The following is a 15,068-nucleotide window of genomic DNA, read 5'->3' on the forward strand; positions in this document are numbered from 1 at the left end:
AAAATTGATGGGCCACCCCATGGCCTAGTGGTTACATGAGCTGGATCTCACAAGACTGACTGTACAGTTCAAGTCCCAGACCCAGCAGCTGGAAAAACACTCTGGCCACATGTGCTTATATGCCCAAAATCACAAAAGGAAGGAGAGATGAGAAGAGCAGGAATTGCAATGTGACCATGCCCCATGGTGAGGCGAATTTTCACTTCGTCTGTCTCTTTGTCCTTCTCTGTGAGTGCACATGGCAAAATTAAAAACAAAAATTTAGTTTCTCAGGCTCTCCACATTTCAGGTGCTCAGTAGCCACCTGTGACTAAGGGCTATAATAGTGGGCAGCAGGTTTGTATCGAAACTTCACAGGCCATTTCATCTTCACATTTTTGACATTCTCTTCTTGAAATCCAGAATCTTTTTACTCTGGTCAGTCATGCAGATCCTTAATATTTCATTTATGAATTTGACTAGAATTAAACTCTTATAGTAATTTTAATACCTGATACTAGTAACATACCTAACCACTCATAAAATGTCTATGGAAAAGTACCAATAATTTAAAATCTTTCATGTTTATATTAAAATATTATAGTTAATGAGTGAAACTATTTGATTGAATTACATACTAATTATATTGAATTAGGGACAATGGCACTATGTTAAAACAAATATTTTAAATTGTCTAGAGTACAAAGTTTATTACTTTAATCCTGGATTGTTTTACTTTTGTTTACTTTTTTTTTTATTTGCCTTTTTTTTTTTTCCCAAGACAAGCAAAATACATTACCTCATACAACTTTTACCTCAGATATTATTCCCAAAACTTTCTTGGTCCATCTAAAGGTATTCTTCATAAATGAAATGAACATTATCAACCTTCAGTTTATTTAAATGTACCACAAAATTATCCTACGTACACTGAAACCAGTCTCTCTTCTCTTCCTTCCAACCTGCTCATTATTTAATGTATATTGTCTCTCCTGTTGCTGAAAATTTTGTTTTGTTGCACTATTGTTACTTAAATTATGCTCCTAGGATCCTCTTAGAACTGAAACTAAAATAGATAATAATAACTGTTGTTGAAACTTGTTTTTCTGTCGGGTGTGTATACTTGACACACAGAGAGAAAGATGGAGAGAGACAGTGAGAAAGGCCCCCCAGGGGGGATGACCATGCCACAATCCCTTTTCTCCATGCTTCTCAGAATTTTGGGCATGCATACACACATACATGCCTGGTGTGTTTTTCAAACTGCTGGGTATGGACTGAAACCATGCAGTCAACTATGTGAGATCCAGCTGCCTTAAACATCATGTCACCTAGCTGGCCCTGAAGCTTTTTTTGTTTGTTTTTTAAATCTGAATGTAATTAGTGGGTATAGGAGAAGGAAGGGCCTTAGTAGGCTTTCAATAGCCTATTCAAATATGTGATGATTTACTATGTAGAAAAATTTTGGAAGCCTTTATTGTTCATTAGCGGTAAGATAAATAGTATCCACTCATTAAATGGACAATTAAAAATACACTTTTAAAAACAAGTTTGATTTACATTAGAGTATGTTTTTCTCTTTTTCTCTGTTTGGTTTCTTGTATGTTCTCAGGCCATTTATGTTATTTCCTGTATTCTACTGACATATAGTGGTGTTATTTTTACTGAGATCTGGAAATTAATTATACTTAAAAACTGAAGCTATTCTCTGTATTCCATTTTTGAAAGTATATATGAAGGAATGATTCTTTAAAAAAATTATAAACCTGGGACCAGCAGTTAGCATAATGGCTATGTTGCTGAACTGCCATGTAACCGACTGTGGTTCAAGTCCTGGACCCAGTGGCTTAAAACTCACGCCGGGCGCATGTGCATGCGTGCCCAAGATTCCAAGAGGAGAATGGAGGAGAAGGGATTGAGGCATGGCCATCCCCCTTTGGGGGGTTATTTCTCGCTTTTTTATCTCTCTGGCTCTCTCTGTCTTTCTGGCGAGTGCACGCGCCCTATAGCAAAAACCTCTAAAAAAAATTATAAACCTAAAATTTGACTCTGTATACTTAGTACATTTTTGTAAAATCACTGTATAGGTCTCTATATCACATGCTCAAAACATGTTTTTTATTTTAAAAAACATGTATTTTTCATTTTCAGTAAGGTATTTTATTATAAAATGATCTGAAACTCAGTTATGTAATGTAAGTCATACAACTAAATATTATAAATTTATGCAAGTTCAACTGAATTTATAGCTTAAATTCTGTTATTATAATGACATCTATTATTTTATGACCCTTATGTTAAAAGTTCATACAGAAGTAATTTTATGCTAATATGCTAATAACAATTTTACCATTTGAGTGACTCTTAAAAAAATGCAGGAATTTAATTTGTTGCTAAGCTTTCATAGGAGGAAGCTTGACAAATAATTTCATTTCTAATATATTCTCTAAACTGACATTATGATATAAAAGCTTCTTCTGTTTCAGGTTTATAATAGTGAGCTGTATTGAAAAGAACATGAAGTTTAAAATCATTTCATCTAAACTCTTTTAGCTTCGAAGCTTATCTGTTATAACCTTGAGCAATTTTTTATAACCTCCCTGAGCTGCAGATGTTTTAGCTTTGAACTGTAGAAAACAACCTCTCTTATCCCGTACCCACTGTAGGCTAGCTACGGTATGCTAGCTATCTGATGGTGGAGTAGGCAGCCTCTGCCCTTGTTGACCTTTTCCTTCCAGTTGGGAGACACATATTAAGCAATCGTACATAAATGTAGTTGTGGTAAATGTATAAAGGAAAGCAGAGTGATGTGAAAGGTGATGACCTGATTGAAGATGGGGGCCAAAGAAGGCTTTCTTGAAGGAGGAGCATTTGAGAGCAGCCTAGAGGAATTGGTGGGACAAGGACAAGGTATAAAGAGGAGGAAGCATTTGCAAGGCTCTTAGGCAGAAAGGAGCACTATGCAGACCACTGGGAGAGGCCCTGGGACTGGCTGGGGCCAGTTCTTGCAGATCCTTGTTCCCCATACTGGGACTTTTATTCTTTATCTTAGGGGTAATGGGAAGACACCGAAGGGGAAAAGGCAAATAATATAATCAGACCTGCATATTAGAAAATGTACCGTGGCTGCAGTGTAGAATATGAATCTGAGAAACAAATAGATGCAGTAGTGTAGGTGAAAGGTGATAGTAACTTGTGCTAACAGAATGGGGGAAGGGAAGATGGAAATGGATGGATTAGTAATAAATTCAGGATGAATCAAAGAGATTTAGTAAGGGAGCAGCAGTTAGCGTAATGGCTATGTCGCTGGACTCTCATGTAGTCGACCACGGTTCGAGTCCCGGACCCGGTGGCTTAAACTCACGCCAGACACGTGTGCGTGTGTGCCCAAGATCCCAAGAGGAGAATAGAGGAGAAGGGATTGCGACATGGCCATCCCCTCTGGGGGGTGATTTCTCAATTTCTATCTCTCTGTTTCTGTCTGTCTGGCTAGCGCACGCTCCCTATAGCAAAATAAAACTTCTTCAAAATAAAAAGAGATTTAGTAATAAATTGGTAAGGATAATGAGTGATCACTAACATTTATCAAGTGTTTACTAAATGCTAGACTGTGTCAGGTACTTTGTATATATTATTACTTAATCCTCATCGCAACTATAAAATATATAAATTATTGTCGTCTCAATTATATACATTAGGAAACTAAGGTTTCAAGATGTTCAATAACTTCCAACATCACATAACTAGTGAGTGGTGCTCAAAGACCCCACCCATAACCTCTAGACTGATGTGGGTGTGAGGGTGTTGTAGGGAAGGGGGGAGGAGGGATGGAGAGGATACCAAAAATGACCTCTAGGTTTCTGCATTCCAGTCTTGATAAATGGTAGTGCCATTCCTTGAAGCAGGGAACATTGGATGTGGCCTAGTTTGGGGCAGCAGAACATTTAATTTATATATTATTTAGTCACTTTGTGATCTTATTCAAATTATACTCTGGCACAATCACCCAAGGAACTCATGAGATGTACAACTTTTTTTTTTTTTAATTTAAACTAATGTACTTGATGATTGTAGCTATCCTATCCTTATCATAGGGAAGGAAAAATTAGTATAGTCCAGCACTACTCCAGAAGATGGTTTTAATTTGTTTATATTGTAACTAATTGTCTCTTTTCTTCCTCTCTAGATTGTACATTTTTTCTTTTACTCCTAACCTTTCAGAGGAGAAAAATTGACAAATAAGTTCATTTCTGATACCTTCACTAATAGTGTCTGACCCATAAGTTCAGCAACTATTCATTGAAAGAATATAAGGTTAATAGTAAATATTTAATTTGCGCTTTACACATTTCAACAGAAATTTCATATTCCTATGGTCCTGAACAAATGAACTATTAGATTTTACTTCTAGTTTCATTTGTTTGCTTAGATTGCTACAGGATGTGAGTGTTCACCAGAGACAGAGATAGAGGGGAAAGTGAGAAATCATCCCCCATGAGAGATGACCACACCACTATTCTTCTCCATTTTCCTCTTGGTATTTTGGGCATACACACACGTGTACCCAGTTTGATTTTCAAGCTGCTGGATCTTAGACTTGATTCATGCAGCCAGCCTTGTAGGATCCAACTGCATAAACCTCCATGCCACCTGCTGGCCCTACTTCTGTCTTTAAAATGTCATTTTTCAGCTTTGTTTGTCTCATTCTTCACATTGTTGACATTAGGAAATTGATTTCATGAAATCAAATTATTAGTCATTTGAAATAAGAAAATATATATAGGTCCTAAACATTTGTAGACAGATATTTTTGCCCTTGAGAACTTAACTTTATGCTATTCATATAGCAGAAAATACTTGAATGAATATGTATTAAACTGTTCATTAAAACCATATCAGTATTTCCTACTGATTATTATAAATATATGAATATGTTTTAAGATTTAATCAATTATGTAGTTTAATTTGCCTTAAGAAACTGCTTTAAGACTCAACAGAATACATAGATTAAGTTGTAAAAATGTAATCTAAAATTTATCCCTAAATTTTTAGGTGCTAATATACTTATTCAACTACTCGGCCTTTTGCTTTTTAAAAAAATATATTAGGTGTCATCAGTTTCTCTTGAAAATCCTACTGAAGTGTTCGAAGATGCAGAAAATCCACCAAGTAGTCGATCATCGGAAAGTGGATTCACTGAATTTATCCAATATCAGGCCGACCGAACTGATGACATCGACAGAGAACTGAGTCAGGGACAGGGGACAACTACCATCCCAATTGGTAGCACATCCTCAGAGACAGAAACAGCATCCACAGTGGGATCTGAGGAAACCATCATCCAGCCGCCTTCCATAGTCACTCAGGGGACAGCAACCCGAAGTGGGAAGACACCCCAAAAGACTGCAATGCAGTGCTGCTTGGAGTATGTCCAACAGTTTCTTACCAGACTTATAAACCTCTATATTGTTCAGAGCAACTCTTTTTCTCAGGGGTTGGCTACTGAGCATCAAGGGGATCTCAGTCGAGAACGAGGAGAGACTTCGAAATGGGACAGAGATTCTCAAGGAGATGTCAAAGAGAGAAACATAAGTAAACAGAAAACTTCAAAAGAATACCTTTCCGCCTTCCTTGCTGCCTGTCAGCTCTTCCTAGAGTGCTCAAGCTTCCCAGTTTACATTGCTGAGGGGAGCCACACATCAGAGTTACATTCTGAAAAACTAGAGACTGGTAAGGTTGTCTCTGTGTTATTGATATTTCAGTATTTTTTGTAAAAATAGCAATTTTTAAAGAAACACTCATATTAAAACTGGTTTTTTGCTTCTTGTTTTTTTTTTTTTTTGTCATGACTTTGAAGACAACCCAATAATATTACATTAGATCCACTGGTTTGCATTAGATCCTTTATTGTGACCAGTATATGCGTTCATTTTCATTTAAATTTTTTTTTTTTGAGAGATTTTCACTGTAGGGCACGTGCGCTCGCCAGACAGACAGAGAGAGACATAGAGACAGAAAGCGAGAAATCACCCCCCAGGGGGGATGGTCATGCCGCAATCCCTTCTCCTCCATTCTCCTCTCGGGATCTTGGGCACACATGCACACGCGCCCGGCGTGAGTTTTAAGCCACCGGGTCCGGGACATGAACCACGGTCGACTACGTGGGAGTCCAGCGACATAGCCATTACGCTAACTGCTGGTTCCCTCATTTAAATTTTTATATAAGCATACACACAGTAAGTGAATACTGCATAATGTTTGTTGATTGACCTTTTGTTTTTGTTTTTGTTTTTTGTTTTTGCCATAGGGTACTTGCTCTTACTGGAGAGGAGATAGAGAGACAGAAAATGATAAATCACCCCCTGTTCCTAACAGGAATGGCCATCCCACAGTCCTTCTTCATTCTTTTTTTTTTTTTTTTGGAGAGGTTTTTGCTATAGGGCGCGTGCGCTCACCAAACAGACAGAGACAGAGAGACAGCGAGAAATCACCCCCCAGGGAGGATGGCCATGCCACAATATCTTCTCCTCTATTCTCCTCCCAGGATCTTGGGCACACACGCACACATGCCCGGCATGAGTTTTAAGCCACCGGGTCCAGGACGCAAACCGCGGTCGACTTCATGGGAGTCCAGCAACACAGCCATTACGCTAACTGCTGGTCCCAGTCCTTCTTCATTCTTGAGACACAGGATTTTGGGCATGCACACACATGTGCCTGGTATGATTTTCAAACCAAACCACCAGATCCACAACTCCAACCATGGCTGGCCATGTGGGAAACCAGCCACCTCTACCTGCTGGCCCTAATATGCTATTTTTCAGGACAGGAAAACCAATTGTATGACTTGGCATAAGATAAAGGTATATTGAAGAAAAGTTTATGAAATTCTTGTTGCTGTTTTATGTTCTTAAAGCTCTAGGCCTAGGTGAAAACTTCAAGTTAAGTGGAATTGTTTTGCGTTTTTAAATTAACAGAGTATGTGTGAAATATGCGGTGTAATGAACTCTGGTGGTTCTGTCTTTTGTTTCAGACTGTGAGCATGTTCAGCCTCCACAGTGGCTTCAGACTCTGATGAACGCTTGCAGCCAAGCAAATGATTTCAACGTTCAGAGTGTTGCCATTTCACTAGTCATGGACCTGGTGGGACTGACTCAGTCTGTGGCCATGGTCACTGGGGAAAACATCAACAGTATGGAGCCTGCACAACCCTTAAGTCCAAACCAGGGCAGAGTAGCCGTGGTTATTAGACCTCCCCTCACGCAGGGCAATCTGAGATACATAGCTGACAAGACTGAATTTTTCAAGGTAAATTCTAAGAAATAAATGACTTAAGATATTCACTGCACATGTGATTCTTGACCTAGTTTACATAGCAGTGATTTTAAAGGTTTTCAGGGTTAATCAAACACTTTGTAATATCATACTACATAGAAAATGATGCCACATTCGATGAGTAGGGCATCTTGTCCTCAGTTTTGTGAGAGAGGACGATAAGGATAAGCGTATTTGAATAAAGGCAAGTATTAGGGCACTGAAGCCATAGAGGAAATAAGTTCAGCCAGAAAAAGAGGAGTACTTATTCATGGTAGAACTGATTTCCAGCTTAAGTGGTTGTGACACTTTTGCTTTTCATAGAGTAAAACTTCAGTTCTCCTAAACTCCCATGAAAATTTTTTTTAATCTCAGTATTGTCTGATTATAACATGTGATTTATGATGTCGGAAGAAAAAAATGTAGTCTTTGACTTCTACCAGTGGTATTGATGGTATCTTATGATTCTTTTTACAGTTAAAAAAAAAAAAAAGTTTTTAACCTGATTTCAAGTTATTGTGCTCCTTGACATATCCTGCTATTGTTGGTGTCTGTGACATTATGATGGTGACCCTGAAGATTGTTGCATTTATTTATTTTAATGCTGTCATAGATCAAATTCTGTGTTAGCACATGTAGCTCCTAAATAGGTAACTGCAGAAGTCCTAAGTAGATTGGATATTTGGACTATTAATTTTATTTCACTCTGTAACATTTAACCATGGATATAAAATTACATTCTGTGTTGGATTTCTTCCCTATTAAAGGTGATAAATTCTAGCATCACATTACTAAACCTCACTAGAATAGTGAAATGAGGTCCTATCTTGGCCCTGCAAAAAGTACTTACATATGTTTAAAATAAATATCACTAAAGGACTGTCATAAAAGGTTCTGAGGATCTGAGTGACTAGAAAGTGGGCGATGGAAGGTTATACTTTTAAATCTCAGCACTGTGGTGTAGTGAATTGGAGACCAGGATTGTTAATAACTTTTTTTTAATGATTTAATAATGCTGTCACCGTTACTTTTTTTTCTATAGCATGTAGCTCTGACATTGTGGGACCAGCTGGGAGATGGAACTCCTCAGCACCACCAGAAGACCGTGGAACTATTTTATCAACTACATAACTTGGTTCCTTCCTCTAGTATCTGTGAGGACGTTATAAGTCAGCAGCTAACCCATAAAGATAAGGTAAATCCTTATTTAATAGTTCTCATCTGAATAAAATAATACAGCTTTATTCAGAGTGAACTTAATATCTTTCATAAATGTATTCTGTTCTTCCTGGAAGGAAGTTCTTTACAAAAACATCACTATTATGAAAATTTAGATAGTCCAAAATCAAATACTGGGTTTACTTCTTGATTCAGGGCACCAGTTATGGATAAATATGATTAAAGTTATTGCTGGTCTCGGTTCTTGGATCATTTAAAAAAGAATCAGTGGCCTTGGTTATGAAAGTGATAGATACATAAATATATTGGGTCGTTGGGAAAGTCAGGATGCATTTTTGCATTGAAAAATACCATGACTTTCCAATGACAAATATATGAAATGAAATAATGTATCAATTACATCTGTAAGCTGTATATGTGAGGATATATTATTTACATTATATAATAAATGCCCAAAATAAGAATTTTGCATCCTACTATACATGAAGTGCTACATAAATCAGTTAAAGATGGCTGAGTCATGAGTGGGCCCGAGAAGAGGCTGGAACAATCATTCTGACTGACCTCTTCAGGGTAATTTAATAAAGTTTGTGGTCTTCTTGTATTGCTCAGTAATATAAATTAAAAATTTTATTGAAGAGCTTTGAGAAGTTGATTGCCATGTTTTTTAAAAAACTCAAATTGCTAGTGAGTCATCTCAAAAAGGCATTGTGTTAAGTAAATGAAGCATTTGGCTGAGGGGGAAGTGGTAAATGAAGGAGTAAATGAGAGGAGTGAAAAGTTAATTCTCAGAAAAATGTTAAAATTCTGTTTCTGTTTCAACACATTATTTTAAAATTGTTCAGAAATAAAGTTTTAAATAAAGCCTCAAATATTAACTTATATTTTATATTAAGTATTAATTTGGAACAAACCATATACCTAATTGTACTCATGTAACATTTTATATTTAAAGAAATATTTCAAAGTTATAAATATACATATCTCTGGGAAAATATTTTTATTGTATACTTATATGTATATAAGTATAGTGAGTGATGTCTAGTGATTGATGTTCTTTATAAGAAAAGTATGTATTAAGCCCACAGAAAAAGTGCATATTCCTCTGCCTTACCACAGATAATTTAGACAGTTGCATTCTGGTTTCTTGGGACTTTTGCTCGAAGAGGAAGGAAGACTAAAAAGTTTGATAACATTACAGTTTATTTTTACATTGTTATAATGCTTGATTTTTTTTTTACAAGTAATTCTAAGAAGTGGTTAATATTTTCTAACAGAAACTATTTTTAAATTAAAATTTTTTAAATTTAATTTTATTATTATTATTTTCCAGTTTAATCAGAGAGAGACAGAAGGAGAGAGACAGAGAGAGAACGCGAGTAAGCAAGCCAGCAAGCCACCAGGTCCACCGGGTCTGCAACTTGAACCCCAGTCAGCCATGCGGGAGCCCAATACCTTTAACCACCACGGCACCTGCTGGCTCCAGTTTTAAAATGTTTAAGTCTAAAAGCCAGCTTTATTAAGTGCTAAATAACTATTTTAATGTGGAGCCAGCAAGGTGCCCTAGTGTTTAAGGCAACTGGATCCCACATGACTGACCGTGGATTTTGAGTCCCAGACCCTTAGACTTGAAAGATATGTCAGGCACATGTGCATTGAAAATGCACATGTTCCAAGAGGAGAATAGAGGAAAAGAGATTGTGGTGTAGCCATCCCTCTAAGGAGGTGCTTTCTTTCCCTCCTTCCCTAGCTTCCTCTGTCCCTGGTGAGGACTTGAGTCCTTATATAAAAAAAAAAAAAAAAATTAACGTATAACTTTCAGGAGAAAAGTAAATCATATAGTGCAATAAAATCAATTTTGATAACTAAATGTTTATATTCAAATGAAGTGGAAATATTTTCTAGACTTTTTTCATCCACTGTTATACAAAAACCTGTTTACTTAAAGTCTAAATTAAGTAATGATTATTTCTGAAGTAGAGTGAGATGTGATTATTTACATTTAATATATCTATATATACTTAAGAATTTTCGGTGTTTCTATTGCTATAAAAATATAATTAAGGTTTATTATAATATATATTGAAATTCTGTGAACAAAGATTATACTCCAAAATATTTATTTAGATTTTACTGAAGTCATTTAATATCATCAAGAGAGATTAAAATAATTTTTCATATCTCTTCTTAGAAAATAAGGATGGAAGCACATGCAAAGTTTGCAGTTCTTTGGCATCTAACCAGGGATCTTCATATAAATAAGTCTTCATCTTTTGCACGTTCTTTTGACAGGTTAGTTACATTTTATGTTCAGGTTTTACAGTCAGATATGTTAATGTTATCTGTGCTTGAATCCTCTGCCTAGTTCTATGGCAAGAGTAGAAGATAACAACTTACAAATTTTATAAAGAGAATTTACTAGTTATTTTGAAAAATCTAGGCTATCTAAAAATGTGTGGCATTTTCATATATCTGCCATATATACCTTCCTAGCTCTGGAATACCCAGTACCTGTTCTCTTCATTAGACGCCTGTGTATTAAGTCCCTACTGTGTGCCAGTCACCAATCCTGGATGCCAGGAATCCAGCTATGAGTTTATATTCATATTCATATGCAATTAAACTGCATATAGTAGTAGATCATATTGGTGTTTCTTAATTGTAAATCACTCTCAATCTTCTCCATGCATTGGACATATTAAGTCTATAGCTGAAGACACTGACAAACTCCTTTCATGTATTTAAAAAAGCTGTAGCTGACTAAGAGTGGTTTTATATTTTTGTTCCAATTACATAGATGACTCATATCTCAAATATCAGATTCCTGTTAACTTCCAAGGAGCTGCTATTTATATATATACTCACATATTGTCATTGGGTAGCAGTCTCATCAGCAGGTTACATAGAGGTGGCCACAAACCTAACTATGCTTAAAGCCTCACTCAGGATCTAATGCATTCTCTATGGTACATTGTTTCAGCTGATATTTTTTCTATAAGCATTGTTGTTTTTAAGTAATCTGTTGTTGAATTATATACTGAACCCCTGCAGTGAACTATGCCCTGGATGAAGTACTTCATAGTCATCTCTAATCCTCATCTTACAAGTTGAGGTATTAGAGGCAGAGAGAAGTTAACTTGCTTATCCTAGCTCTCACAGAAGATTTGAAACTTGGGTTGTCTGATTATAAACTGCACCTCCATATCTTTTACAAAGGTCTGTCCTTGAATTAAACGCATAGCTTTTACTCATGAAGAAAATGGGAGCACAGGAATGTGGATCAACATGGAAGTAATGTTGACTTTCAGGAGGTTCAATACTACCTATTATAAACAAGAATTTGTTGCTGAAACATAACCAAATAAGGGTTTCCCCCCTAATTTTTAGTATTTAACTTATAAAAGTAATTCATGCTTGTGAAATTTCTAAAACAAGAATTTTAAAAAAACAGGCAAAAACTGCTTTCTACTTTCTCATTGTATCTACTGAAATCAAGATTATACTATGGTCAAAATTTATCTCAAAGTATGATGATTCTAAAATAGTTCATTTTAAAACAAGACACACAATTCATAATAATGCTTATTTTAGAAAATTAGACTGCTATAATTAGTGTTTTGTTCTTTGTTTTAATTATTTGTGTTTATTTTAGGTCACTGTTCATCATGTTAGATAGCCTTAACAGTCTTGATGGTTCCACTAGCTCAGTGGGACAAGCCTGGCTGAACCAAGTTCTACAAAGACATGATATTGCAAGAGTGTTAGAACCATTGCTATTGCTTCTGCTTCATCCAAAAACTCAGAGGGTTTCCGTACAGCGTGTACAAGCAGAACGTTATTGGAATAAGGCACCCTGTTATCCAGGAGAGGAGAATGACAAGCATTTCATGCAAAATTTTGCCTGCAGCAGTGGTAAATATCACATGGAAAAAGAACAGCTTTATTTAAAACTAAGTTATTAAAGTAAAATGAGAAGTAAACACAACAGTGATTGATGAGAGAATTTCATGTGAGATTTTTCTCCATGGGCTCATTTTTCCCCTCCTGATTCACAGCAATGCCATGTGGGCCATGTCAGAATGTGCTTCCATCAATAGCCATTTAGAGACTTCAGGATGCTCTTATCAATTTACTGTTCTGGGGAAGGAATCAGCACAGCTATGGTCGAGACATATTTTAATTTTGAGGGGGGGGGATGCTATAGGCACATGTGCTTACCAGAGAGAGAGAAATCACCCCTGGGAAGATGGCCATGCCACAGTCCCATCTCTTCTTGGGATTTCAGGCATGCACACACATACACACCCAACATGATTTTCAAGCCACCAGATCTGGGATGCAAACAGCTAAGTCAGTCGTAGGATCCAGCACCCTAACCTGCATACTACCTGCTAGCCCCAATATGCTTTAATTTTATAGAAATACCTTTAGAGCTTTTTTAGTAATCCTTGTCCAACAGATGCTCTCTAAACATTGTGAATTTATATTACACTTGCAATGCACACTTTATGTCTGGCAAGTCATTTTTCTTCATTTATAAAATGGGAATAATGCTCACCTCTCAGGGCTTTGTTATGATAATTAAATGTAGTCATGTTTGTGACATATGTAGTCTATTGACTGGCATTTCATAAGCATTTGATAAATACTCCCTGTATTTCTGTGAAGCCCATACTTTATGTACTGTACAATTGACAGTAACGCTGCAAGGTCAATAGTAAAGAGATCATTTTTCCGAGCAGGTTGCTGATGCCTAGAAAGCTGGTTTTATCACAGTCTCCTGGCTGATAAGTGGTGAAGGCAGAACCAAACCATCATGCTCCTGCTTCCTCTCCAGTGTGTGTCGACAGAGCCTAGGTTCCTCTCTAGCTTTCTTTCTATCACTTACCTTGGCTATTTTGAGGACTTGCTCTACCTTGCTTACTACTAAATGTCTGCGTGTGAGCAGTTTATGTGCCAAGGTCCCTGCCTATCTGCAGAATTCTCACCTCCTCCCTGTGAGCAGCCTTGGACCTCCCCTGTGGTCCATGGTACACCCTGAATTCGATAGCATTTGATTTGTGCCACTCCCATGGCCCTCAGTGGTGTCAATATGGTATACTCCCAAAGACTACAAAAGTAGATGACTATCCCCTACTAAATTTAAACTTCTTAAAGAAGAATAATGATGTCTCTTTCTTTATCTGCTTATTGTCTCTTAGTTTAGAGCCTTACAAACACTAGATAATTCATAAATATTAATATTTGAACTTGATTAAAACCAAGGAGATTATCTATGTATTTGTCTATATATAATAAGTTATTAAAATTCTTAGAAACCTCATAACTAAAGAGAAGTATCACACAAAGAAAAATAATATTTTTGAAGAATTTTTATTTAAAACTTGTTATAGTTGGGACCAGCAGTTAGCATAATGGCTATGTCGCTGGACTCCCACATAGTCGACCGCGGTTTGAGTCCTGGACCCGGTGGCTTAAACTCAGGCCAAGCGCGTGTGCGTGCATGTCCAAGATCCCGAGAGGAGAATGAAAGAGAAGGGATTGTGGTGTGGCCATCCCCCCTGGGGGGTGATTTCTCACTTTCTGTCTCTCTCTGTCTGGCGAGCGCATGCACCCTATAGCAAAAACCTCTCCAAAAAATAAAAATAAAAAAAAACTTGCTATAGTCATCATAGAGAAATGATTAGTGAGACTAATGATTAAAGATATTGAATTTGGGGCCAGCAGTTGACGGACTGGTTAAGACCTTGGACTCCCATGTGAATGAAAGCAGTTTGAGTCCTGGACCCTACAGCTTAAAACTCATGCCGGGCACATGTGCATGTATGCCCAAAATCCTAAGAAGAGAAGGAATTGCAGTGTGGACATCCCCCCAAGAGGTGATTTCTCACTATCTCTGTCTCTCTGGTGAGCCCATTTGCCCTATAGCAAAAATCTAAAGAAAAACATATTGAATTCAGGGCCAGCCCATGCCATAGTAGTTCAGGCAGCTGGATCTCACATGGCTGACTATGTGATTCTAGTTCCTGACCTGGCAACTTAAGAAACACACCAGGAGTGTGCATGTATGCCCAAAACCCTGACAGGAGAGAGGAATGGAGAAGGGATTGTGGTATAGCCATCCCCCATTGGAGGGTGCTTCCTTGCTTTCCCTCTCTCTCTCTGCCCTCTGGCAAAATTTAAAAAATAATAATAATAAAATAAAATAAATTTTAAAAATTTTGAGTTCAGTCTACTTTTCTGTTTCAATTGTTTTTAACACATTTTGTATTTTTCCTCTTGCTGTTTTTCTCATATGCTAGTAAACCAAGTACAGCTTATCACATCAAAAGGAAATGGTGAAAAGCCACTTACCATGGATGAGATAGAGAACTTCAGTCTCACTGTTAATCCATTGAGTGACAGACTCTCCCTCCTAAGTACCAGCAGTGAGACAATTCCATTGGTTGTCTCTGATTTTGATCTTCCAGACCAACAAATGGAAATACTTCAGAGTTCTGACTCCGGATGTTCTCAGTCCTCTGCTGGGGACAACTTGAGTTATGAAGTTGATCCTGAAAATGTAAATGCTCAAGAGGATTATCAAATGCCAAAGG

The 15,068-nt window shown here is 37.0% G+C and overlaps 1 protein-coding gene across 1 annotated transcript in view; it reads left to right on the forward strand.

The window, feature by feature from the left end:
- The window catches only part of DOP1A (DOP1 leucine zipper like protein A), a gene marked incomplete in the record, with an annotated part of 125,170 nt that overhangs the window by 73,378 nt on the left and 36,724 nt on the right, over positions 1-15,068 (forward strand). Inside the window, 6 exon segments of the mRNA XM_027769901.1 lie at positions 5,088-5,709; positions 7,013-7,287; positions 8,336-8,488; positions 10,664-10,764; positions 12,125-12,384; positions 14,775-15,068. Of these exon segments, the coding sequence (XP_027625702.1) occupies positions 5,088-5,709; positions 7,013-7,287; positions 8,336-8,488; positions 10,664-10,764; positions 12,125-12,384; positions 14,775-15,068 (1,705 nt within the window).

This window comes from Tupaia chinensis, unplaced genomic scaffold (assembly GCF_000334495.1).
Source record: "Tupaia chinensis unplaced genomic scaffold, TupChi_1.0 Scaffold000097_1, whole genome shotgun sequence".
Classification (NCBI taxonomy): Eukaryota; Metazoa; Chordata; class Mammalia; order Scandentia; family Tupaiidae; genus Tupaia; species Tupaia belangeri.